General features: G+C 40.5%; 1 protein-coding gene across 1 annotated transcript in view; it reads right to left on the bottom strand.

Moving 5' to 3' along the window:
• LOC310947763 (neural-cadherin) overlaps positions 1-27,783 on the bottom strand; it is a gene marked incomplete at both ends in the record, with an annotated part of 416,747 nt that overhangs the window by 78,030 nt on the left and 310,934 nt on the right. Inside the window, one exon of the mRNA XM_083914685.1 lies at positions 22,361-22,575. Within this exon, the coding sequence (XP_083770811.1) occupies positions 22,361-22,575 (215 nt within the window). The remainder of the gene's footprint in view (positions 1-22,360; positions 22,576-27,783) is intronic.

Here is a 27,783-nt window from a genome sequence, read left to right on the forward strand (position 1 = left end):
AACTAATCATACTTTTATTTTCTTCCTGTTATTGCTCATCTGCCAGTGTAAGATGGCGTGTTGTTGAGGAGATATGTACTATATGTATGTGCCTGACTCACGGTACAAAGGGAAGTTCAGCAAATTGCATCATAGACAACATGTTTTACTGTACCTTATTATTGAACTACAAATGTCTGTCAAACATTATGTGACTGTACCTAAGTGCGCACTTGGGTTAAACAGTGTAGATATAAGGTCTGATGGAATCATATTGTGAAGAGACTGCATGTGCCAAATAACTACTTAATATTCCTAATCACATCAAATTGGTGAGCGTTGTCGTGGTGTCTGCAGGCGGTGTAAACCTACCTAGTGTATATATGGGACACCTGAATGCAAGAAATGCAATATGTAAAATAAATGTAACAACAAATAGCAAATTAAGTACACACCTGGACACTGTTTATACATCACAGGTGATGCGTCTGGCTGTTACACAGGAGGTCTGTGTGTTTTAACTGTAGCAGACTGCTTTTGTAGGTTTACGCTGCCGGCAGACACCATGATCATGGTCACCCTTCACACTGATTATGAATATTAAAGTGAAATTCCGGCGTAAAATCATCCCAGGGTCTTTTTCGGCAAATACGCTCATGAAATGAGCCATTGATACATTTTTTTTTCGTGTAACAACTATTAATGGATCAGTGGTGGCAGCTGGTCTTTCAAGGCGGGGAAGCTCATTTGTCCGGCCTACAGCATAAATGTGTTTGTTTATTTATGTGTAAATTCTACCCTTCGTTCCTTTTCAAGAAAATGATCTGTGACCTTGTCGTACCAACTAGGCATCTTTTCCAGGGACTTGACCAGTGTCCTCTCAATGGCAGAAGAGCTAGGCTGCATAAATGGCCTTGGCCCAGCTGGAGCTGCCGCGCCAGGCTACTGTGAATTGTGACCGCCTGTGAGTGATCGTGACGGGGGGAGACGCTCCGCAGCTGCCGTTGCTTGTTGGAGAAAGAAACCGCAGAGTGACAGAACAGAGTTACCAAACACAACGCTAGTCATTTTTAAGAAAGACAAAGTAAAGTCACCGGATCAGTTCAGAACAACGGAATAAAAAACTTGGAAAATGCTCCGCTGGCTGTTTATTCTTCAAGATTGCTGATTTGCTCATCTAGCTTTCAATCAAAAAATGATTCCGCCTCAGACAGCTCATCCAACCATTATGAAGAAGCCAAGTGTCGGGGCCAGCCCACTTAGACCCCCAGAGACGCTGAACGTCCGATGGGAGGGACAAAGCCCAGCATTTATCCAATGAGCGTCTAGTTTGGCTGCAGTGGAACAACCCACTCTAGGCTTCCCCATTGAAGTCAAGAGAAGCTGAGCGTCCAACTGTGTAAAGCGCTGTGGAGCTGTGGGTATGAATGAGAATGAAGTTGCAACGGTTAACTGTGATAATTAGCTGATTCTGAACAAATGATGAAGGCTTTATAGTGCGTATTTAGTCAATGAAATGTACACACAGCAGTACATATTTCACCACTTTTTTTCCTTTTTTTTGGTAACATTTAAGGGGAAGTTGAGATTCCCTTGCAGTCTTAGAGCAATCGCCACTGTAATGGAGATTTCCCAGAGAGTCGCTAACAGCTGAATGTGGCTAACATTGATTAGCTCGGGGCAGCACGGTGAAATTAAAACCAACCATTTTTTTAAACCACTAATACTGCTCAAAATAAAACAAAACCTCTGCAGTAGCATGAAAAGAGTCCCTACACATTAACTAAAGCATCAGTGGGCTCCTTCCTTTTGGGTAGCATTTGGTAATTGACCTGAGATGAGAGGAGCTCGTATCAGGGCCAGTTGCTAAGTCTTGCAAAACACTCTTTTAATAAACTCCGGTTTCACTAACTACATGGTTGGTGCTTCGATTAGTGTGTAAGGACTCTTATCATGCTACTGCAGAGGGTTGGTGTTATTTTGAGCAGTATTAGTGCTTAAAAAATGCCTTTTTAATGCATTGACCATGCTGCCACGAGCTAATCAGTGTTGGGCGCATTCGGCTGTTAGCGACTGATATCTACAGTAATAGTTGTTACATAGAAAAAATAGAGTGTATTTGCCGAAAAAGACCCTGGGATTCATTTATTTATTTGTTAATTTCGGGCATGACAGTTAGATCAATCATCATCACACATTATCTTAGTTTAAATCATACAATTCACATGTCCAAAAGGGAAAGCGGGAGAAGCAAAAGCTTATCTAGTCCTGCCCCTATTACCCATAGATTGCATTATCTTCATCATACTATTTTTCTTATGACATTTGACATAACATGTTTCAACAGCAGGTAGTAATCAGAGCTGCAGTCTAGCTCATGACAGGCAAACAGACTACATGTGTGTCTGCACAAGTGTCCATATTCGTCCTTCATGAGTGAGCTTACGCACAAGTTGACATTTGCCTCGTACTCTGCTTTTCAGATGTTTTACGTCGGAATTTCACTTTTTGTAGTAATGCAGAACATGTAGTCTCTTCACAATATGATTCCATTAGACAATATATCTACGCTGTTTAACCCAAATTGGTACCAATGCACAGTTCTATTATGTTTTACAGACATTCGTAGTTCACTAATAAGGTAAAACATGTTGTTTATGCTGAACTTTCACTTCCCTTTGTGTCGTGCGTCAAGCATTTCATTCAGCAGAGCTTTTCTCGCCCTCAAAACAGCCTAATCAAGCCTTAGAATTGATCACATATGTACGAGATAAACTTAGGTTTGGGCCAACAATGCCCTTTCAGGGCTTCTATTAAAAAACAGCTTTTTTATTGAGGCACATTTAAAGTTGAATAAGCTTTTTATTCATATGATAGTGTTAGTTTCTTCTTCTGATACTTCTATTTTTGTTATTAACCTATTATTATTGTTATCATTATTACATACAGGCACGTGTTTCGGAATCCAAACCTAACACAAAGTTTAGTTGCTCCTTTATTGCTTGATGCTTTGAAATGCTCGGATCAGACGGACAGGGCTAGACAGTTGCCTCAGTGTCGCATGATTGTGACATGTTTGTGGGTCTTGCTGAAGGCTTAGGACTGCTCTATATCTTCATAAATCCACTCGGTATTTCCAACAGCAGTGAGTGCAAAAAGCCAAATATAGTGATATAGTCATTCAATTAGGAAACTGTAACTTGAAAAAAAAAACATGTTGTAATTATGTTGTTTTGAAATTATTGCTTATGTCAACTGCAGTATGTCTCTATTGAATGTATTCATTTAAAAATAATAACAGGCAGTCACAGTTCATGTCCAATGGCTCATAGTTCCTAATTTTCTCTGCTGCCACCCTGAAGCTATTTTCCCACACACCCACCGGGTGACTTGGGGATTCAGTTTCAACAAAAGCATTTGAACTTATTTTCCATTTTGAGTTTCCCATTTTCTTGGTTAACTCTTGCAAACTGAAGCGGTTACAGTGTGTGCTAAAATTATAATAAGACCAAGACAAAACTCCACTGTGAATTTCCTTAACTTCTGCACTATGTCATTTGTCTTCATGTTTAAGTCAGTAGAGGCTGGGAGTCAAAAGAAGCTGACAAGAATCGTATTCCCTTCTTACTACTCCACTGTGTGTCTGACTTCAGCTGAGCTTTCAGCATCTCTCTTCCTGCATCTCTGGCGATGTCAGTCTGTCTATCAGCACTCTTTCATCTCCTGTCTCTCTCTTTTACCTCCTGCCTTGCTTCACTCTTCCATTAACTTTTTCACTGTAACTGACATTTTTTACATTGTGCTGCTTTCAAAAAACTCGCAAATGCTTTCGACTGACATTTTTCTTTTTACTGTGCCTTTCTGAAACTACTGTTTTCTATCACATGTATTGAGATGCTTTGGTTTGTGTGTAATAATGTTATTACCATCCTCTCAAATGGTTTCATGTCATGAATCTTCACCTTGAGCGAAAAGGTGTTGCAGAGTATATGAGATGCTGCTCTTCCCTAATTGCCTTGTCTTGGCTGGGGTGTGCCTTTGTGATGAGTGCCCCATACTTCATTATGCTGCCTCTCATATAAGCAACAACAACAAAAAAAAGGCAAAGCCCTGGCAATGCCATTTTCAAGCAACAGTGAGTGCCCATTTGTTATCCGCTTCTTTGCCTCTCAACTTTCCTTCAATTATCTGCAAGTTGATTTAGCCCGCACGAGCTGCAAGATGAGTTGCTGCTGCACTTCAGAACTGATCCAATTAATTTTAATATATTGGCCGGGGCCAGACAGTTGACCAAAATGAACAGAGTCAGAGTAAATTCAATTCATCAGTTCAATCCGAAGCCTCTTTCCTTTGCTTAATGTATACTTTGTTGACCCCACCCCCACCCTCATTTGCTGTCTAAATCTGGTACCCCTCACCTTTTTTTCTTCTTTATCTCACACATCTCAGTCTTTCAACTTCCACTCTTCAGGCTATCTCCTCCCCACCCTCAGGGGAATTTCCCTCTTTCTTGAGCCTTAATGTATGCTAACCCTCTCTTTACACCCGCACTGGTGCAGCCAGATCTGTCGAACATGGCAGTACACTGAGAGCCACAAAGGGACACCTGCATGAGTCTGACAAAAAAAGACCTTTCCCAGATGTGCATACCTATGCACATGAATATGTAACTGTACAACACGTTGATGCTAGATATGTGCAGTAAAGTTCATGTGCACATTCACATGACCAAAATTGCTTCAAAGGTTGATTGACCAACCGATCATCAGGCAAGGCTAAGGAGCCTTCCTTGTCAAGATTGACGTGACATTTTCCCAAGATATGAAACAGACTTCAGAGGTCTCGAAGGAGAAAGGGAGAAGTGAACAAGTGTGAAGAGAAATAGAAGGAAAAAAAAGTGAGGGGGAGTGACACGGAGCTTTTAGAGGCAAAGAAGGAGGATGATGTGGAAGATAGAGAAATGGGAAAGTAAGGGTAGACAAGAAACAAGTGAGCACTTACATAAGAAAGATTAGTAGCAACCGTGATTGAGCACAAAGCTGGGATGAAGGCCAAGTTACGAGATGGCAGATGACAGGTGGGATGATGGACTGTGAGGTACATAAATGAGAAATGAACAATGCAGACAAGACGAAAGAGAGGAACTTTAGGTGATGATTAGAGAAGAACATGGTGATGGATCTAAGAGAGGACAAATAGAAAGCAGCTGGAGGGTGCAAACAAAAGAATCTGAGGATATGCTGCAGTCCTCACACCTCGTCAAGGGAGTGTGAATCAACTGTTCTCTTTGATTTATTCATTAGGATATTATTTTTGTTAATGAGCTTAACAGGCTGGCAGCAATTAAATCTGTGTGAATTTAAATGTATTTTTGTTTCCAACAAAGAGGGTTATGAACCTAAATTATTCATCAAAGATGAAAATCTGCAATAAAATGGGCACAGATTTTTATCAAGTGCCGTCTCATATCATTCAGAAACAATGAGTGAAAGCCAAAGAGACCATATCTGTCAGTTATAAACGGGTAACAATCAGTAATGAGGACCCTTGTTTTTAACCCCCTCAAGCCATGGACAGATTATGAGAATGGGCCCTTGGGAAAAGAAATTTAAAAAGCCCCTTACCCTGACTACATATGGACAAGACCACTCGCTCCATCCAAAACCAGAGTCTCAAAGAGTCTATTTTTATTCATTTAAAAATTGATTTTTCATCTATTAAATCAGTTTGGTTGTTTTACTTTTTAATGTGTAATTTTGTAGTCGCTTTTTGCATGAATTTCTGTTTTTTGTATCCCTTTGTAATATTTTTTGGATCGTTTATAGTCTTGTGTAGGTTTTTGATCGTTTTGAGTCTTTTGCGTAAAAAAAATAGCCCACATTCTTAATTTACAATTTACACGATCAGGCATGGTGAGTGATTTTGTTGCTCTGGACAATAATTCAGAGCTGTCAGCTCTCACACATTGAAGCTCACACAATTGACACATTTCACACGATCACTCTCTCATGGCCATGCTCCTATATGGCACACCTGTGGTGCACTTGGTCATGACGTGCTTCAAGGCTGTGATTGTCATGATCAGCAATCAAATTCACTATTTCACCCACTTAAATCACAGAACTCTCCCCATCATGATGCACTGACACTTTTCCTCGGAGGAAACTTATTGTTGTCTTAGATTATTTTAAATTTTTTGCTTTGAACCGAAACAATTTCTGACACATCATATTGTTCACCACACATCTACTTGTAGTTTAATCTCAATATGGAGCTCCAGGCGGTATTTGGCCAGTCTCTTTTAAGGTGACGTGTGCAGCCCTTATACTGGTTACCCGGTGTTTTAGATGCAGACACCGGGTGAAAAACAGGGAAAGGTGGTCCTAAGTGAGTGGAGCAAAACGTTTTCAAGGCGCCGTGTGAACTGTTTTTAATGTGTCTGTCTCCGACACACCTGTTGAAGAAGAAACTGTGTATAATAATTCATCAAAACAACACGTTTGATGTGCACATATGCACAGAACACTCTGCGTTTATTATATAACACTCTGATACTAAAATGTAACCAACTGTGTAATCTGCCGTGCATATTTGTGTGACCTGGTCTTGGCCTGATACTGACCTTATCAAACAGATCGAGGATCAGCCAAACCATGACCAGTCACTGTGACATATATTATTATTTTATGTTCTGCTCCATTCGTTTGTAGCTGTAGCTGAACACATCATTCCGATGTGTTGAACTATGGTTGTTAATTCTTGGATGCGTGTGAGAGATGTGAGTACTTCTTCCAAGACTGGGCTAGCATAATAACTATTGAACTTCTCTGTTTTGATAAGTTAAATAGAATTGAACTGAGTGAAAGAGTTTCACAGATATACAGACAGAAATTGCTAAAATAAAAGAAAGGCTAGCAAGCTGGAAAGTGTAGCCGGGAGTGCTGTGGGCTGGCAGGCCATATGGGAACATCTTCATAGGGGCCCAGCACACCTTTTAAATGCTCTGGGTGTACTAGGGTTAGGACAAGACTTTGCTCTTAAAGGGCACATCCACACGACCAGCCTTCTTTTCTGCTACTCATACCTAATTCATTACCTCCTACTCTGAGACAGACAAGAGGGAGTGAGAGAGAGAGCATGCTTTGTGTGTAAGGAGTGGTTGAACTCCCACTGTGTTGGGGGCTCTTAAATATGAAAAATGTCCTCTTCTTCTGACGGCCTGAGGATACACAGGAGTCAAACCGAGAGCATATGGACTGCATAAACAGCATTACAGATCACACTGCTACACACATACACACACTCATCACCCACCCACACACGTACACAAGCAGTCACATATATATATACCAATGCCCAAAGAAGTCAGCCTGTGTACAAATCAGCAGGCGATGCGGCAAGTGCAGAGCAGAGAGCTTCTTGAATAAACGATCTGTCAGCTAGCTAGCCAGCCCCGCAGCCGACGCATATTGGATCCCTGCATCCAGCAGCAGTTCCTATTTGAAAGCTGTTGTGTTGCTAAGCTTGAGGGTAACTGCTACAAAACAACTCTGTGGAAATTGAACGTAATGCCAAAGTGAATCTGTGTGTTTGTGTGTGCAGTTGCTCGCTGGTTCAATTTTCTTCCATTTATATCCAACTATATAAATTGTAGAGAATATGTTGCTTTTTGTTCAAAGGTAGAATAAGCAAGCAAGCAAGCAAACACACACACACACACACACACACACACACACACACACACACACACACACACACACACACACACACACACACACACACACACACACACACACACACACACACACACACACACACACACACACACACACACACACACACACACACACACACACACACACACACACACACACACACAATCCTTATCTGCCCCTCTACCAGCAAACATTGTCCATTTTTCAAGGGTGTTGTAATCACAAGAATTGAATTTGTTTTGTGAATTTGTCTACTGATTGGACATGCGCTGGCCTCTGGCTGGTAGTCTTTGCCTGCATGTGTGTGTCTGCACGCGCATTCCTGTGTATTTTTCATCAAGCACCTCAGAGCAGGTCTAATACTTGCTGCCATGTTCGTCATTTATTGTTGCTCTCGCTGGACACAAATCATTATAGTGACAATCAATCTCACTAATACAGCTGAGGTCAAAGTGTGGCACTGCTGATCAAGTCAGGCTGTCATGATGGTAAGTGAGTCAGTGCTATTGCATGTGGTACTGGTTAATTGATCATCCTACTGATATATTTAGTTCATTCTTAAATATTCTTTCAACACCTGACCAACATGTAGACAAAATACAATGGAGATGATCGAAAAACTAGTTCAACATTTTGGTAAAGGCTCATTGCTTACATAAGGTTCGAGTCACAGGAGAAGACTGGTCCCGCTCTCATGTCAATACCATAAATATGAGGCGATTGAAGATGAATTTAGCTTAGTATAAAGACTGGAAGCATGGGGAAACCGCTAGGCTGACTGTCTAAAGGTAACAAAATTAATCAACCAGCACCTCTAACTAATTAATGCATTATATCCATTTATTTTAGTTTTGTGTTTGTTTAATCCATACTTAAAAACTTTAAATCCATCCCAATTCAAGATGTAACACCCAAATAAATAATAATAAACCCATATAAGGGTAGCAAATCACAAACCAGCTAAACTAAACAAAACTAACTCTCATGTCATTTCAGACTCCCTCTGCTCTGCACCACCTGCTGATTGCATTTATCTGGCCTGTCCCATCCCCCACACTCACCTGCTCCTCATCAGCTAATCAGCCCCTTCAGAGTATGTATACAGGTCCATTTCCCTGAGTTCTCTACCAGATTGTCTAGTGTGTGTTCACCTAACACTCTAGGGGTCTGTGCTTCTGAGTATGCCTGTTTGTTTCGACTTGCCTTTTGGATTTTTGATTACCTCTTTTGCCTGCTCCTACTGGATTTGTTTGCCAAGCTGACTAATTACCTGGTTTGACCCCTGCTTCAAATTCAACTCTTTTTTTGCACCTGAATTGCTTTATGTGTCGTGCTATTGGGTTCTTGTCTGCCATTTCGGGAAACCTGACAAAAACTTTATTAAATTAAGTTTCGTTAGAAGAGACTCTGTCATTCGTTTTTGAAAGAGGATTAAATATGCTATTCTCAAAGAAATAAACTAAACTTTAAAAAACAAACACCGCAGGGAACAGTGGTGTGGTGATTAGCACTGTCACCTCACAGCTAGAGGGTTTGTGGTTTGAATCCCAGCTGGGGCCCTTCTCTGTGGAGTTTGCATGTTTTCCCCGTGTGTGTATGGGTTTTCTCCGGGTTCTCTGGCTTCCTCCCACAGTTAAATGAGTTATGAGTCGCCGTCAGTCTGTGGTCAGGTCCTCAGAAAACCTTCATCCATGTGTTCAGGTGGTGTTGGCTGGGTTGGAGGCACATCATGGTGCATATTGTGCGCCACACAACAGGCCATGGTTATTCTGAACATTGTTCCAGGTGGGTATAAGATCATGCCACCTGCCACCAGCCTTTTTTTCAGTATATTGAGTGTGCTCCACAACTGAGCGAAGGTGTGTCAGTTCCTGGTTTATCACCTAAATTAAAAGTTTGATTCATGTTGAAAGATAATAATGCAGACTTTGAAATACTCAAAACACTTAAACCACCATCTCCAGCAGCACCTTAATAAAGCGTACCCACAGAACTGCAGTGCAGCACGGAAAAGTCGTGCACTCCCCCGCCCAGTGGGACAGCCTCGTGTGTGTGGCCATATTGGTCTAATTTAATTGTAATTTAGGCTAGACCTAATCATCTTTGGTAAGTGTAAACACTTACCAGTATTACATGCATAAATAATTTTCCTCTGTGTTTTCATAAAGTAAATAGCTTTTTCATCAATATTTCAGCCAAAACTCAAAGTTTTGCTTTTGTGTGTATCTGCTTGTGTGCTCCAGACCACTATTTTGATCTCACCTAAAACAAGTGGAAGGTCTTTATGAATGCCACAAAAGTTTTTAAATTGTTGTTTGTACTCACACAATTTAAGATGAAATTTGTAGGAATTTTTCATGCATGAAGCCAAGTGATATTATTTAGACTAAATCAAATAATCACCCATAATTGCACAGAAGCAGACATGGCTTTCCTTTAGCAGAGCTTCTATGCTTTTTATTCAGACCGTCATAATCGCATGTATCCGTAATGTCAGAGGGTAGACCAAAATCCATCTGTCCTACTAATAATCCTACAAATATGTACAATAAATCTGACATGACTGGAAGGCAACACTTTCACCTACACAATGATTCTGATGGTAATAAAGCCATAAATACTCACTCTAATTATATTACAGATACGATCACTATCGGGAAACATCCCCCGAATTGGTGACAGGTGGTAGTGACAATGTCAAAGTAAATGCCAGTCAGACAGGTGGTGGGGCAGCGAGGACAGTTGTCAAACATGCAATGTCAAAATGGAAGCGTTCACTGGGAACTTTTAGGCCATAAATATACCTAGAGAAAATGATGCATATTACATTTTCTTGACATAAGCTGGACCTTTGCCACATTTTAATAGCAGGGGTCTCTGTGTTGTCTGTCCAGCTGTGCAGCCAGGCTTTTATGGACACATAATAAAAATGTAAAAAAAAAACTCTGATTAGAGTGACACCTGTTCATGTATTCAATATCACTGGTGTAAGCCTTGTGGTGGGGAAGCAGCTTTATACAACAACCGTATGTGTCATTAGCTGTAAATGCCTAATAGCTATTCTAAAGCAAGTTTATAATGGTTTGCAGCCAAAATTAGTATGCAAATACAGTTTTCTATAAATGGTGGGTACATATTTGCATTCTGTCATGCCGTTTTGACTGCAGACTCCAGCAATCAGAATAACCGATTTACATAAAGCCGACACAGTTCCTCAAAAGTCTGATTATTATCAATCACACAGAGAAGCACGCCAGTCAGGCTGGTACATGTGTGGTGGATGTTGCCAGAGGTTGCACTATATCACTTAAAGATTACCCTACACTCATGAATAATATATCTGCACAGTAGTGTTCAATGGAACTAAATATTGTTCTTTGAACTGATGCTCTTGCTGGGAATTTGGATGAGCTCCAAGCATGAAGATGTGCAACCAGAGCTGAGCGTGGAACAAACTATTCCTGAACTGTTAACCGAGATGGCTCTCCATCTCAAAATGCCTTTAGAGAAGTTTAATGCTTCATACATTTATAAACTATATTTACAGAAAACAATTGTTCTGTCCAAGTAACAGAGTATACTTGACACTGGAGCTTTAAACTATGTATCACTCACTTAAAAAGTGTTCTCGATAAATAATGGTCTGTATTATAAAGCCAAAGTTTAGCAAGACCAAAGTTTTGCAACGAGACAAACCCGTTTTAAGGCGTTACAGGTGAAAGTGGCAGCGGTGTGAGCTGACCTGTCTCGTCTGGACTAAAACCAACTGATGTTGTCGCCTGGGACTCAGCTTGTAAAATAACCAGCAGCTGGTTTTAGAAAGTTAGGCACGTCACCTGTTTCAACAGCCAATTAACTAGTAGCTAAGTCTGCTGGTCAAGTCAGCTACAAACAGTCAGCTGGTTGAAATGGCAGTTTTGGACGGAGGCTGAATGAGCGAATGCGAGAGAGAGAAAATCAGAAAGAGAGATGCTTGAGTAAGCTATAGAATAAATAAGGAGATGGAGCGTCATAATTGAGAACAAAGCAGTGAATCAGGGAAAGAAAACAATATTTTGGTCGTTTCATTACTACTGGAAATGCAGCTGTACCAAGTATGTCACTATCTCTGTCCTCTTTTTATCTTTTATGTCTCTACAAATATCCAGCTATGAAGAAAAGCCTTAAAAATTTGGAACGGGGATGCTACACCGCCTCTTCACATTTGTGTGAACTGGCAGGTTTCAGAATGTTGCAGACCTGCGCTTTGCAGGTAGTAGCAAGTTGTAACTTGTCTCCCTTAAAGTGTAATTCCGGCGCCAAGTCATCCCAAAATTATCCCATGGTCTTTATCGGCACTTACATACATCTTTTTTCCATGTCCCCAGAATAAATTGGAAGAGGTGACCGATTCCTAAATAAATCATCAACGGGCTCCTTCCAATTGAATTGCATTTGGTATTCGACTTGAATGGACTTTACTACGAGAGGAGCTGGTACCGGGGCCAGTAGGTAAGTCTTTCAAAACACTCTTTTAGTAAACTCTGGGTTCACTAACTATGTTGTTGGTGCTTTGTTTTATGTGTAGGGATACTTATGCTTCTGCAGAGGTTTGGTGTTATTTTGAGCAGTATTAGTGGTGAAAAAAGCTGTTTTAATGCCTTTACCCTAATGCCACGAGCTAATCAGTGTTGGCTAAGTCTGGCAGTTAGAGACTGTCCCAAATATCTCTGTTAATAGTTGTTACACGGAAAAAACTGTCTGGACATTATCCCGCTTGCTGCACTGCTATTTACTGAGAGAAAGATTTGACACAATCGATCAAACAGACTAACTGCGTCTATAGCAACGGTCTACTAAGTAATAACAGACCATAGAATGCTGTGATCGAACAATTAGAATTGAGCATTCAACAAAACCGTGTAACCTATCTAGTAATAAACTTTGCAAAGATCCGCAAAGGTTAACATATTTCCACAAATTACATTTGAGTGCATTATAAAGAACTCAAACAAAATCTAAGCTAAACATTGACCTTCAGTCTGTTAAGAAGCACATGCAACAGACCAATCAAATTGTTTACTGGTTGTTATTAAAGTAAGTTTTATCTTAAATAGACCTAACTTACACAAAGAAGCAAGCTCTTGTGCAGGACAATGTTTGTGTTTGTGTAACAGTCAATTCCCAGTCTTGCTGTGGACCTACTTTGTTGGCAGAGCCAAATAAATGATCAAATAAACAAATCAAGTATAATTTGTTGTAGAACTGTTGGATAAAAGCAATATCGGGGACATGGTTGTGCTGTTGCACTCAATCTCCTCTCGGCTGTAAGCACAAGGCCGCAGCACTCATTGTTTAATTACATGCTGAAGAAAGTATATAGATTTAAGGGAACACACAATGTTCTGATCTTACCTAGAACACCAGAGGTCAGTTAAGCTATGGCGATTATCATCCCAAATACAGGTACACACACAAACTGCACCAGCTGTGCCATAACAACGTAATCTCCTCTCTCCCGAAGGCCGAAGATTGGATGATGTACACAGCCATGTTTCCAGTGTGTTTTGGTTTGAGCACCTTAAACCTCTGGTCTCCACAGCAGGTTTGGTACAGCTGCCCTAAAGGGTGGGTGAGTAGGTGCTGCATCTCAATAAGAAGCTGAGAGTCTCAGTGATGACATATGTGTGTGATGGGGTGGCAAATATGACCATACTCAATCGGTAGCATCCCTAAACAGTGCTTAAAAACAAGGCAAACAATGTCTCACACAAATACAAACTCACACGATACCGATATGGTCAAAATGAAAGTTCTGGAGGTGTATTAGCGGCTTCTCACGTGTCTCTTGACATTCATAAATCCAAAAGAACTTCAGGTTGTACAAATGTCTTCTTTGCTTCTGTTCCCTTGAATCTGCTCTGTTTATGTGGTGTGGTGGTCAGCACTGTTGCCTCAAAGCAAAAGGGTTCCTGGCTCGAATCCCGGCTGGGGCCCTTCTGTGTGGAGTTTGCATGTTCTCCCCGTGTCAGCGTGGGTTCTCTGGCTTCTTCCCACAGTCCAAAGACATGCAGGTGTAATTGATGACCCTAATTTGCCCTTGGGTGTGAATGTGAGTGTGAATGGTTGTCTGTCTCTGTTTGTCTCTATGTGCCGTGCAATAGACTGTCCAGGAAGTGGTTGAAGATCGGTGGATGGATGTTCAAACTAAAATTTCAACTTGAGGTAATGGTTCAGATAAGGTAACCCCTCCCCCACATACTCACACATTAATCTATATAGCACTGCTACTCGTAATAAAATAATGTTGCAATGGGACATCTGCATTCAGTTCACAGCATGTTTGATTCAGGATTTCATATCTCACTTGATTTGCTCAATCTCATATATAATATGCTTGAAAAAAAATCACATGTGTACTTTGTATGATTAGTGAGGTATACAGTCTGTAGTATTAGGTGGGCTACTACAATAGTTGGTGCCAATAATATCCTTTTTTATTAAAAATCCGATAACGGTCATTTAGTGTTGTTCATATCTGAGATGATGGAGGTTCATTCGAGACACATATTTTTTGTAAATCAGATGGCTTTGTGCATTACGTGTTCAAACACAGAAATCCCTTGCTGTGTTTTGTGGGTGGATTATTAACAGTGTTGGGGGCAAAAACATTCTAAATACTGTCTTGCCTTGCCTAAAACTTTAAAACAATGATCATTAGTTGTTTAAGCAGTGGTTGCTGTTTCAAAAATGTTTGTTTCATGATGGTCCTGAAGCTAATTCTGATTTATTAAAACTGGATACTCATCTATTATCATCTGAAAATGTTCGTTAACAAACGGCCAGACTTATTTCGAAGACAAAACAAAATCGAATTGTATTTGCTGTCAATCATCAGTTCAACAAGGAGGTTCAATATTGACCCAACATTTTGGGTGTGCTTACATTGGCTCTTAGATGATCTGTCTAAACCCATTTGCATACTTGTATGTATATCACACATAGTATAGTCAGGTAATATGAGCCTCGTTGCAAAAAAAGTCCAGTTCACAAAGATTAGCGCTTTAGCCAAATGCAGTTACAGTGTTATTATTAGCGCCTTCAAAGAGTTGGTGTTAACTGAAGATATTTTGTTTCATTGACACTGCGATGTGTGCATGCGCATTAGTAACAATGCATGATGTGCAATGCCAAATTAACTCAAACAGGTAATGCACCAACATTTTTGCTGCTTGATACAAAAGGAAATTTGCACAAGTGGTCTGCGGAAATGTAACCACCCAGCCCATCTTGAAACATGAACACTGTCTCATTTTCCATGTTTGTGGGTGTGAATTTAACCATTCATATAAAATAAGATAAGAAAATTCACTTGTTACAGCAGCACAAGAGCAAAATAAAAAACAAAGGAAAAGTAGTTGAATAATACATAAAAATTAAAGATCCAACAAAAAACTAATAAAATAGAAATAAACACTATTTACACCTTTCACTTATACAGATATGTCCATGATGGATAATTGCACCTGCACAGGACAATAATATGTTTATACAACCAATATGTTTATGGTTCAATTGATTAATATATCTCCTGTACCCTGTAGTGCACCAGATTGATGCATTTAGCTTTAAAATGGTCACAATTGTATTCAGGGACCCTTCTAGAAGGTGAAAATTCCTGTAGGCTATTTTTTTCATATCACAATATTTATTGCAGAAAAAAATATTGCAAAGTCGTTTTTCTTTCTTCGAATAACCATGCAGCTCTAAACTGAAACACATTCATAAGGAGTGTTCTCCACTTTAAACCATGCCTTCCATCTTCTTTTACAGTCTAAAGGTTTGTGTTTGCAAACACCAACTACACTGACAGACCGGAATATTAAATGTCACAAAGCAACATTCTGAGTAAGTAAAGCTATTCATAACTTAGAGACATATTGTGTCCATTCTTCTCTCTCTCTCTCTCTCTCACTCTCTCTCTCTCTCTCTCTCTCTCTCTCTCTGAGCGCATGTGTGAGTGTGGTGAACATGGAGTGAGCTTGTTGAAATGAGCAACAGAGATTATGATCTTTTTGTGTCTTTTTTGTTTTTGTTTTGTTAGTAGTTAGTGGGGGTTTTCAGTTTTTTCTTTGGGGTGGTGTTAGGGGGGGTAGTAATGCATTATGCCCGTTGTGGTCAGCCACGTGGAGCTGGAGAAGCTCAATCACTGGCACGCAGTGAAAGTTTTACCACAGGCCGGCAATTCAGTGGAGGAGGTTGGATACGCTGTGGGAAAGGTGGTGAGTTTTGACAGCATCAAGTCAGCATCCCGAATGAACAGTGCTGTGGTCATCTTCCTGGATGAGGTGTGTAAAGTGGAGCAGGTGGTCGAGGCTGGCATCGTCCTCAGAGACACATTTACCCTGTTTTTCCACTCGTCAACCCGTCTTAAAAGGTCACCATCTCAAACACCCCGCCATTCATTATAAACGATGACCTGTGCAACGCTTTGTCCAGGTACGGACAGATAGTTTAGGCCAGGCAGGGAAATGCTGGTGCCTCGGGATCTCTTACCTCAGAGCTGTAGGAGGGCAGTGATCACAATGCTCCCAAAGAAAGGAGACCTCCAGGACTTGAAGAACTGGAGGCTGGTCTCCTTGCTCTGTGGGGACTACAAGGTCCTTTTGAAGGCTCCGGCCCTCAGACTCAGGGAAGTGGCTGAAAAGACTTTTGACCGGGCTGAAGACCAAGCCCAGGTTTCATCGCTAGGATCTAGGTTTTGTATTGTGACGTTGAAAGTATATTAAAAATGAATGATGATCTGGCTGCGCCTTTTGCTGTTCGAAGAGGAGTACGGCAGGGATGCACTGTCAGGCATGCTGTACTCTCTAGCCATTGAGCCCCTGCTGCATAAACTGATAAAGGAACTATCAGGGGTGTGTTTTCCTGGGTCTCCTGCAGCTGTAAAGCTGTCAGCCTATGCCGACAATGTCATGGTGGTTTTAAATACACAGGCGGACATCAAGGTTTTAGAGGGAAATGTAGAGTTTTTAATGAACTGTCTTCATCCAAGCTCAACTGGAAAAAAAGTGAAGCTTTTACAACCAAAAATGATTCTATGAACAGGCTGGTTTTACCTGGAGGGTTAAGTTGGAAGGTGGGGGGGGCTAAAGTACCTTGGGGTGTTTTTAGGGCATGAACTATGTACAAAAAGAAATTGGGAGGGAGTTTTAGAGTCCATTGAGGGCATACTGAAGAAGTGTAGGTGGCTGTTGCCCGGTATGTCTTTTAGAGGTAGGACTCTTGTTACTCTGTGTTTTTAATGTATTTTAAGACTTTGAGGTTTTTCTCCATTCCTGTATTTTATCGTGTGGAAGCAGCTGTGCAGGCAAAGGGTTTGACCCTTTACTTCTCTTGGAGCTGTGGTGGAGTACGCTGGGACTGATCTTCAGGAGACAGCAGTTTTGGCAGCTGGTCTGGGGTGGAGATCGCAGAGGATTGTCGGCCAGCTGCTGGGTCACTGGAGAGCCTGGCTGACAGGACAGGAGCGTCATCTGCTGGGAGACTACATCCGTGGTCTAACTGCCTCCTGTCCTGATGACCCCTTACCCTCCCTCATCATTTGCCCCAGTTCAGACCAACAGTGTGAGGTGAACCTGAGGGAGGCCAAGGGAAAAGATCTGTGTGAGGTGTCTGAATAGACAGAAGCTGCAGCACCATTCCCAGCTGCCGCGGAGAGCTCATCTGGCCTTGGGCGAGGTGGTCCGGCCTGAATAGAGGAGTCTCTACAAACCTCCACTCTCTGAGAGGGTGGCGAACCTCCACTGGAGACTCGTGCATGGGATTCTAGCTGTGAATTCTTTTATATCCATCCTGAATTCTGCTGTCCCTACCCTGTCCTTTTTGTGAGGCAGTAGAGACAGTTTTTTATTGTTTCACAGAATGTCCTCGTCTCTTACCTCTCTTCTCCATGTTGGATTGTTTGTTCAGGAGGGCAGGAGAGGTTTTCTCTATCAGAACCTTCATTCTGGGTTTTAGATATAAAAAGACTCAAAGAGAAAAATGCCAGATGATGAACTTTATTCTTGGTCAATCAAAGATGACGGTGTATGTGAGTATAGGAAGAGGAAGTTTTAGATATAAAAAGACTCAAAAAGACAAATGCCAGATGATGAACTTTATTCTTTGTCAATCAAAGATGGCGGTGAATGTGAGTAGGAAGATATACTGTTGAGGACAGTGTGGACTAGGACTTTGTTCTGTTGCTGAGCAGGATGATCAAAGCGAGGATCCTGATTGATTTTAACTATTACAGAGAAATGCAGGATCTTTCAAGATGATCGTTTGAAGATGACATGGAGTCATGGTGGTGTGCTGTGCATAGTCCAGGAAAATGAACTTTTGCCCTCAGATCTGCTGATATGATTGTTGTTGTTTTAAATTATTTTAAATTTAATCTTGTACCATGATTTGATTCACACAGTTTTATAAGAGATGTGTTGAAAAATCTCTCTCTCTTCTTAAATGTTATTACTAATGCTTAATAATAGTCCTTATTGGGCATAGAGTTAGTCCAAATTCAGCACAGAGATTGCTGGTGCAAATAATCACTTATCATTAACTGCAAATATTGGAAAAGGCCTCCAACAATTCATTTTATTACAAGACTGTTTTTAACATCAATAGACTTACAGTGCATACACATACTTAAATGTAATATTAAGCTCCAGCATAGTCTAGGCTTGCTGATGTATTTTTTTTACATGCAGTAGGTGAACCTTGAAACAAGTTAATTAGAGCTCTAAATATGTACAGCCTGACTCTAATTACACTCTGCACTGTGACAAATCAGCCCTAACTCCACAAACTCATTAAGTATTTGCGCTCACACTGGTTGGCTTTCAGATGCACAGTCCCTAACACCCACCAAAGCTGAAGAAATAATTCAGCTGCAAACCTGTTTATAATGGACACAAACACGAACACACACACACAAATACACAACACGTCCGACTCTCAAGGCGGACCTCACCTCCCACACATATTACTTTGGCAGTGATTGAACAGCATCTTTCCCAAGAGATAGGACCAATGCAAGAGAAGAAGTAGCGAGAGAGACAAGGAGGCGTTCGTCTCTCAGATTAAAACAGTAAATATATGTACGAGACAATTTGTTCTCTGTTTCAGTCCGTCTGTATTTCCCGCCTGTCACCCTCAATTCAACATGCTTTATAGTCTTCAAACTTTAACAGTATTTCCACAGCAACAAAAGATATGACATTTCCCTTAAGAGCTAGAGATATAAACCTGCCAGAGCTCAGTTTACACGCATTTCCAGAACTTTCTAATCAAAATTCACATTAAATATCCTAATTACTAGTGGGAGAATATGTGAGTGACTGTCTCCACACCTTTTCATTTTTTTTTTCTAAGTTAGCATTTGTCCAAAAACAAATTAGTTTAAATGGAAATCAAAGTAGTAGTGGACATCAAAATTAATTGGGTGTAAGCTTTAATAAAATCAGAATCATTGAGTGTGTGTGCAATTGTGTAAGAGTGACTGTCAGCGCCTAATCCTCAGGTCCTGAATTTCCATTTTTGTCTCCAAACAATCCTTTGCCTTCAGCATTTTTACCTTGTACACAGACTCCATCGGTAGCGTGTGGCTGCTGCAATCCTTACTGTGTGCTGTTGAGTTTTAATACAAATGGTTCTGCAGGGTTTTGGAGCTGTGCCGCCTCACATTGCCTCTTTTACAATGTATGTAATTTAATAATTAAAAAAAACATCGTACTAGGTTTTTTACACAGTTTCATGTACTTTGTATCTGATGGAGGGCCACATATCCGCGTGCAGAAAGAGAAAAATTGAAAAGATGTGTGAAAATACAGATTCACTTGCCTACGTGGCAGCTTCAATTAGATATAATGGGTGTGCTCTGCTGCTGGCGTCTCGTGACAACCATGTCGCTCCACGTATGCAGCCCATGTAGTTTGGCCATAAGTGAAACAAGGCATTTGGGAGGTGAGGTATAGTGTATCGCTCCAGTTTGTTCATTTGGACTGTACATTCTTGTTTCAGAAATGGTCACAGCAATACTAAGCATATCTTTGAATAAAAGTTAGTCCAAACTTTGTGATGTATCTGCTATACTCACAAGGCTAGTTAATTAACTGCTGTAGCTGGTGAGCTAATGCTAACACAATGGCTAACCAGTAGCATGCTATTTTCAGCTATTTTCCCTGTACTGTGCTGTTTACCCATTGTGGCATTTTCTTCTTGGGATTGTACTTCATTCATAAGAGATAATTTTTTTGTGCTCTGGTGGTTGTGCGTTTATAGTATTGTGAATCAACAGATGGTAAGGGGGTATAATTGTTTTTTGACAAAGAATTGACTATGCGCTGTAGTTTATTTTGTGACTGTCAAAAGCTGCTGTAGCCTACTAAATCCGTAGTCTATGCTTTCATTGATAGCTGTGTAGAACTGGAAGAGGTTTCATCTGACATTCAATTTTTTCTTAGAAAAAAAAAAAGCCTTTGATGTACTTTTTCTGTGATGTGTTCTGTGTGTATATTCCATTTAAGTGTGTTGTTGATGTGTGTACCAAGGGACTTGAATAAGGCTATAGTGGAAATGAATTCACCATATTCACATAACTATAGATATTATTATAGTTACTGGAAGTGTGTCTGTCTTTGTCTCTCTCTGTCCATCTGTCCGTCTTTTCTCTCTCTCTCCTTTTCTTCCTCCCCAACCGGTGCAGACAGATGTCTGTCCTCCACAGAGCTTGGTCTGTCTGACGTTCCTGCCTGTTATAGGGAAGGTTTTCGTTGCCACCATATTCTACGGGGGAAATGTTGGGTCTATGTAAATCATAAATTTACCTAGTCTGTAAAATGTCCTGAGATAACTTTTGTTATGATTTGGCACTATAAATAAAATGGAATTGAATATGTTTTATTGTGAAGAGGGGTTGAGTCTACAGTCTGTTTAGGGTTCTTGTTCTTTTAGGCTGTCTGCTCACAGTATTGATTTTCATTGTTGTTAGCCATGATTCAGATTTTAGTTGTGTTATGCGCATACTTGAGGATGATGAGTGCGCTCTGGTGGGAAGTCATGCTTTATGTGTAGAGGGAGAAGAGCCATGGTGAGAATACACATCCCTTGGAAGCACCTGTGCTGAGGGTCAGAGGGTGAGATGTAAGGCCCCCTCATCTAAACCCTCTGTTGCCTTCTCCACAGGAAGCTCTGGATCCAGTGGGTTCAGTATTCATGTTCAACAGTTTATAGAAAAGGTTGGCTGGGTTTATTGTGTTGAATGATGAGCTGAGGCCAATAAAAAGGATAGGTGTTGGATGACTCCAGATGTTTTAAGTGTGTGATTGACAGCCTCTTCCACAGACCTGTTGGCAAACTGATGAGTGTCCATGAGTGGGGTGATGGATGACTTGAGGTAGTTGAGAAACACGAACCACAGATGTTTGAGAAATTTGTCTGAATTCATTGAGGCATGGGATCTTGGTTGAATTTGGTACCGGGATTATGGTTAAATCCTTGAAGCATTGTGGAACTGTACACTAGTTGAAGGGGGTGTTAAAGACGGCTAGTTGAGCAGCACAGTGTTTGCAAACAGCTGGACTGATCCCATTTGGGGCCAGGTGCTTTCCTCTTGTTATTTTTCTGAAATGTGGCCCTCACCTCCTCCTCCTCCTGGATGTAGAAAGGTTGCGTAGAGAGGGAAGGAAGGGAATAACGGGGGCATTGGAGACAGTTCAGAACTCCCAAAACGCTCATTGAGTTTGTCTGGGAGGTCGCTTTGAGTGTCAGATATGTGGGCTGGGCCTTTTTATGTAGTAGGTAATAGCTTTTAACTTTTTCCACACAGTTATATTGTCAGTTGATACTGAACTCTTACCCCTTCAATCATCACATATGACCCATTAGATGCGTGGAGTGGTGTCTCTGCAGAGCCCCTGCCCTCTGCCTGGATTTTCACTTTTCTTCGGATTTTGCTGTGTTGACTAGGCGTTTGTGGCTTTGACACCACGTGAGTGTTTAACCCAAGCCAATAACATCATGCAATGAGCAGCCTTCTTATGCCCAACTACCGCTTTGTCATGCTTCTCCCCCTCAGCGTCTTATACTGACAAATGAGGGCAGTCTCTCCGTACCAACACACACAAACTGCATTCACTTATATAGTGCAGTGAGTAACTGCCCTGTCAACAGCCTACCTTCAAGAGCATTTCCCCCAAAAAGAAAAGGGTTTTATAAAAGCAGATTCGGCCACGGGGCGGTTAGTGCCTGAAGTTCAGCACAGTGAACTCAAGGCAGCAGATCAAAATTTGTGCACATTTACATGGGCATCATACGCTTGTTCACTGAAATGACAGCTGGAGGCGGAGAGTTACCGCGTAGTGCTATGAAAGCAGCTTTGGCTAACCAGATAGCACACATACAGTATGTCTCTTTGAGGATGAAGTCAAAGCATATTTCTTCTAATATATGTGCCCTATTTCAAACATTTCAAACATGTTGGCTTTGTGTCGACTCACTGTAGGTTATCATTTGCCACCCCAAAAGGAGCGCTGAGAGGCACACTTGCAAGCAGCACTTGAGGGGAAAACCATTTTAAGGTAAGCTTTTGCTTACATACATAAATGCCTATTTTGTTAATTGTGTGACATTGAGAAGTCTCCTACCTATGGCCATGAAGTCCTCGTGGTCCCAAGCCTGCAGCTGCGCTAAGGGTCCGCTGTACAGCAGCAGTCCATCAGCCACGTCCGTGATGAACTCCAGCGACGCATGGCTCTCAAAACAAGGCATCATGGGAGGAAACCAGGCATAACCGTTGCCATGGAAACTGTGCTTATTCTGCTGGCACTCCGGCCCTTCGAACTCAGCTGGGCATTGGCACCTTTGGGAGAAGAGGAAATCAAGAGCCAAAATGACATGAATTAGTGAGTGCTTTTGGTTACTCAGTGAGATAAAAAATGCGAGAGCCCTTTGTAAGTTGAAAAATGCTATTCTGATCTCAACCTCCCTCTCCTTTTCAGAACCACTTACTGTGCTTTGTTCTTCCAACATCTTTTTCTGCACTCAGGTACTCTAGTTGTTCTCTTCTAAGAGCCTTCCCCTTCAGCTTTATCTCTCTCACTCCTTCTGTTTCACTGATGCAGATGTAATTAGTGTCAAAACCACAGGGAGAATCACTACATTACTAGTAACCTCTTCTCTATTATATGTTTTTCCACACATCCAAATACTTGCTAGAGATGCACCCATTTATTGGCCAAACATCTGTATCGGACTATATTTGCTTTGTAGATAAGATGAAATTACCCTATTATCTGCTGTGATTTCAATCCATCTTGCACTTGATGAATGGTGAGTTTTGAGGTTAAAAAAGGCTTTTGAAGCAGTTTTGTTTTTCAAAAAAATATTAGTTATATAAGGTTATACTAAAGGTTGTTGTGTAGAATTGAACTTACTGTATAATTAAAGACTGTGTAATGAAGGCCTGATTAACTTCAGTTGTTTGTTTTTTTTAATTAAGATTTGTTTGTTTCCCTGGCACAAAAGGGAGGATGAATAACGACAAAAACTACAAAAACAAAACAAAATATCGACATTGACATCAGCTAATGGCCAAATTGTTATTTAAAGTATCAGTATCAGTGCAGGCCTAGAATTTGACAATATGTGCATCCCTAGTGCTTACTTATCCTATTGCTTACTGTCAAAATGTCACATCTCTTTAACAAAGATTAATCTTTGGATTTTCGAAAACAAACTCCTTTTTCTGATTCATCTTTGATTCAATCATTTCCCACATGTTAAAGGATCCTTCCTACATTGCCAACATGCCATTATACTGTGATCATTTATGTATATGTGACCCATTTAACTCCCCCATTCGGAATAATGAAATTATTTTTTGCTTCAAACATATTTGATCCAACACTGACTATTAACTAACAAAACAAACAGAAGCAGGATTTTTCCATAAGAACAAAGTGTTGAAACAGAAAGAACAGTAAAGTGAGAGTAAAGCTGACTGTGCAGAACTGTCTTAGCACTTGTCATTTTTACCCTGTCCTTAAAACATCTAGAAGAAAACATTTGTTTTTATTGGTTTCTGCAATATTAAAAATGTGACATTATTGGTGTTGATTATTATTGTCTTTCTTTTGGTGTGAAACCATCAACCCTTATTGTTATAGGTGCAAACAGTTCCAAGACATAGGGTTGTTCAAATATAGTTTGTTGCTGCACTTCACACGATGACACACTGAGCTCCATCAAACCTGTTCACAGTACAAGGGATACATTGAAAGGTGCTTTTATTCATACCATCTGCTGCCATATTTTATTATTTACTTGAATGAAAAGAGAGGTTGCACCCCGTATATGGACAGGCATGTACGCAAACACACAATAATGCCACGACAGCAAATACTGCAAGGTCTTCCATTTAAGTAGTAAACATTTGACAAGAGAATTCATATATTTTTGCAACTCCAGAGAAAACATAGTCTGGACTTTTATTTACAGTGAAATAAAAAATGCTTTGGCTGATTTGATGGAGCTCAGGGTTACTTCTGAGGACGACTGCTTCATTCCTAATGATTTGAGTGGATAAAGATGGCATCTCTGCATGACCAATTTTCTGTCAATGTACTGCATAAGCAACGGACCGATTAATCAGTTGGACGATTAATGCCATTTTTAAATAATAGGCATTAGCTGATGCCTGCGCTCGTGAGGCCAATTAGCAAAAATGTCTGCAGACATAAGCATACAAGCTAAACTAGCTTACAGGACAAAAAAAAAATATTCAATGGGCGTCTTCAGAGCCCACTCCTACTTCCATCGAGTTTGGGATGCTTGTGGAACTGATGCAGACAATAACTGTTAAATAAATGTTCACTTGAGATCAGCAATTTTGTCTCATTTGTTATTAAATAGTTAATGCAAAAAAACATTAGATATCAGTTTATTGGCCACCCTGCTCTCTAAATATCAGCATCAGCCATTGAAAAGCCCACATTAGTAGACCACTATCTACTATCATTTACGTTTGGATCCTGACTAATTCTGAACATATGAAAAGCCCATTAATGTGGAGACACTCTGGGCAGAAAACAAAACATGAATTTTCTCCATAAGTGGAAAGACAAAGTTAAAAAGGTTTAAACTCAACATACATGAGACTGGTTTTGTGATTTTGGATAAAACTGTGTGTTTATGTCTACATCTAACAACTAAAACCACACAAACTAGCTTTACACACACAATTTATAATGCTTTTGGACAAAAAAAAAGCCTGAGATTGAGACACTGTCCTGAGTACAGAGAAATCCGAGCTACAGTGTATTTTTCATTACGGAGTGGCTTTGTGGCTTCCTCTTGTTCGGCGTGAGATTTTTTTTCAGAGCCTGAAGGCAGGTGTCTCAGGCCAACAACAACATTAAATTAAGAGCACGGATTAGCAATTTGTGAGCACAATTTATTAAATTGAAAGCACTAATTATTAAATTGCGTGCACATTTTTTCCTCCATGACATCTTCCAGGCTGAATAAACAACCGTGTCTCCTAAAAAACAACATTCCCATACAACAAAACTGCATTCTCAATTATGTTTTGAGGCACACATATTTATCAGTGCATGTTGTGAAACATGCGCCCTTTTAATGTTGTGATTAATGTTGTGAAATGCAACAAAAATACAGTATGTTGTGAGGTTTAGGCAACAAAACTACTTTGTTAGTGCAGGACCTCATGAGGAAGTGCTGTTTAAGGAGTTTTTGTGTCTGGTTGTCTGCTCAGCGTCACAGTAAGGGAGCCGTAGATAAAGACATTTTTTATACTGGTTCCGATAGGAGATAAGGTGTTTTACAACCTCAAACCCTCCTAGGGTAATAAAAATACCAGAACTCCAGGATGAAGGACCCCTTTTAACCTAAATCAACGTCAAATTTGACCGCAATTCGAACCGGAGGACAGTCTCTGTTGGGAGACAGAGGGACTTTCAGTAATAAAATCTACACAACAGAACTTTGTGTAGAAGTTCGATGTTTCATCGCAACTGGCTGTTCAAAGACATTCTTGCAAGTGTGTAACAGTATATGCATTATTTGTATCTTGTTTTGATTATGTTTATGTGGTTTCAGAAGCGCAGAAGTCTCTGTCTAATTCCTGAAATATTTTGTGTAGGCCCGTCACTATATCTAGGATAATGTGATGATGTGTAGTATCTGTATCTGTTAAAACTGTCTGCCTAAAAGATTTGGTTAAATTTGACATCAGAAAGCTTAATAATGTTAAATCAACCAAAGATAGTTTAATCTTAGAATTAGAATTCCGGTGTAAAAAAGCAGTTGATTCACTCAGAGTTAAAGGGATGGGTTAAACCGAGACACCCCCCTTTTCTGAGTAAAAAAGGAAGAGACTGCTGTCTCTGCTACTCACTCTCACTCTGCAACTCTCTTCACTGTCTCTCTTCACACCCCTCGCTCTTTACAAACCCACGCTCTGCACCTCCTCTCCTGCATCTCTACCTTTTCGCACCTCTGACCCCCTCCCCTGCTGCTCGTTTCTCTGGTTAACCCAAAGTTAGCAAGAGACGTTTATTTTCGTTTATTAATCTATTTTTATCGCGTGACTTTTTAAGTTTTCTACGATACGTATTTTTATCTTTTATAAGTATAGTTAAACCCCTCGTGCTGTCTTTGCCTTTTTGTCCGGCCGGCAAATTGCATCGAACTCACGACTCCAGCCCCACTGAACCGATCAGAACCTTTTTGTCAACCCACAAACCACCTCCAGAGGCAAGCCACCTGAAGAACCAAAGCCGAGCCGGGACGGGAATAGCCGAGACCCGCCGATCCAACCGCGCAGTTGACCCAGTCTACAAACCGAGCCGTGGTCCGCCAAACACCGGGACGTGGACCCACGGAACCTGCATCGGTACTGTAAGATGCCAGGGCGACTGTAATATCAACGTCAACGTAAGGTTGGCCTTTTAACGCAACTCTTGGTTAAACGTTGGTGATAAATAAATTCTGATCAGAGTTCTGTTGGCAGGCTGATTAGAGCTAGCTTCAGCCTGCCAGTGATATTATAAACCAGCCCCTAAGTCTAAATCACTCTGGTCTTAAGCTTCTTATATCTACATTTAACCCTTTTTCACTTGTCTATTCAGTGTTGCACTATCCTGTATTCTCATTGCTAGTTAGTCAAATAAATGTTTATAACCTTACGTCGATGTGAGAGTCTTCCGTTCTGTGCAGAAAGTGTTGGTCACTGATAAGGCTGTGGTACGAATTAACACGTTCAAAACGAGACTGATAAAATTTAAACCATCAATTACTTTAAATAACTAAGAGTATTAAACCTTCACCAAAGTTTAATAAATATCCTGTCTTATTTTGGTGTGGTGCCCTTACTTCAAGGTAAAATAAATCCTAAATTTTAACGAGTCGTGTTAATTCATAATTAATTCATCGACTAATATATTTTAGCCATAATAAAAGTAGGCTTTCTCTCCTACATTAGGTTAGAAAAGGAGCATGGTTTGGGTTCAAATTAGTAAATATGTAGCATTATGTAATTTATGTACTAAAGTTAAATAGTTACTCTACCAATTTTAATCAAGGTCTATGTCATGGCAATGTGGCTATGTGTTCAGATGGACAGTGTTTGGCCAGTCTCCGTGGCAGAAGTCCCGCGAGTGCATCATGAACAGCAGTCTCCTGGGTGAAAGTCTCTTGAAAGTCACCCCTCCACTTTGACCTCCTCACTACGCAGACTTTGATTAGAAACATATTTGTGATTTGTCACAGAAAAACTTAATCCAGTAAAGTAGTAAGTCTCCCTTGAAACATTTTTGAGAATGCAGTGTTGTTGTATGGGAACATCATACAACATTTACAGGAGAAGATCAAAGTTTGTTTTTGAGTGATGTAACAGTTAATAAATGATGACCATACTAACCACTACAAATCCATGCACCACTCAGTTGCTGAATTTTCTTTGATCAGTGAATGTTTAATTGTCCAGAAGTAAAAAGAATTAGCTTTACTTTATTAAATCATTCACCCCAAAAATGTCAATTGTATGTTT

This window comes from Echiichthys vipera (assembly GCF_963691815.1).
Source record: "Echiichthys vipera genome assembly, chromosome: 1".
Lineage (NCBI taxonomy): Eukaryota > Metazoa > Chordata > Actinopteri > Perciformes > Trachinidae > Echiichthys > Echiichthys vipera.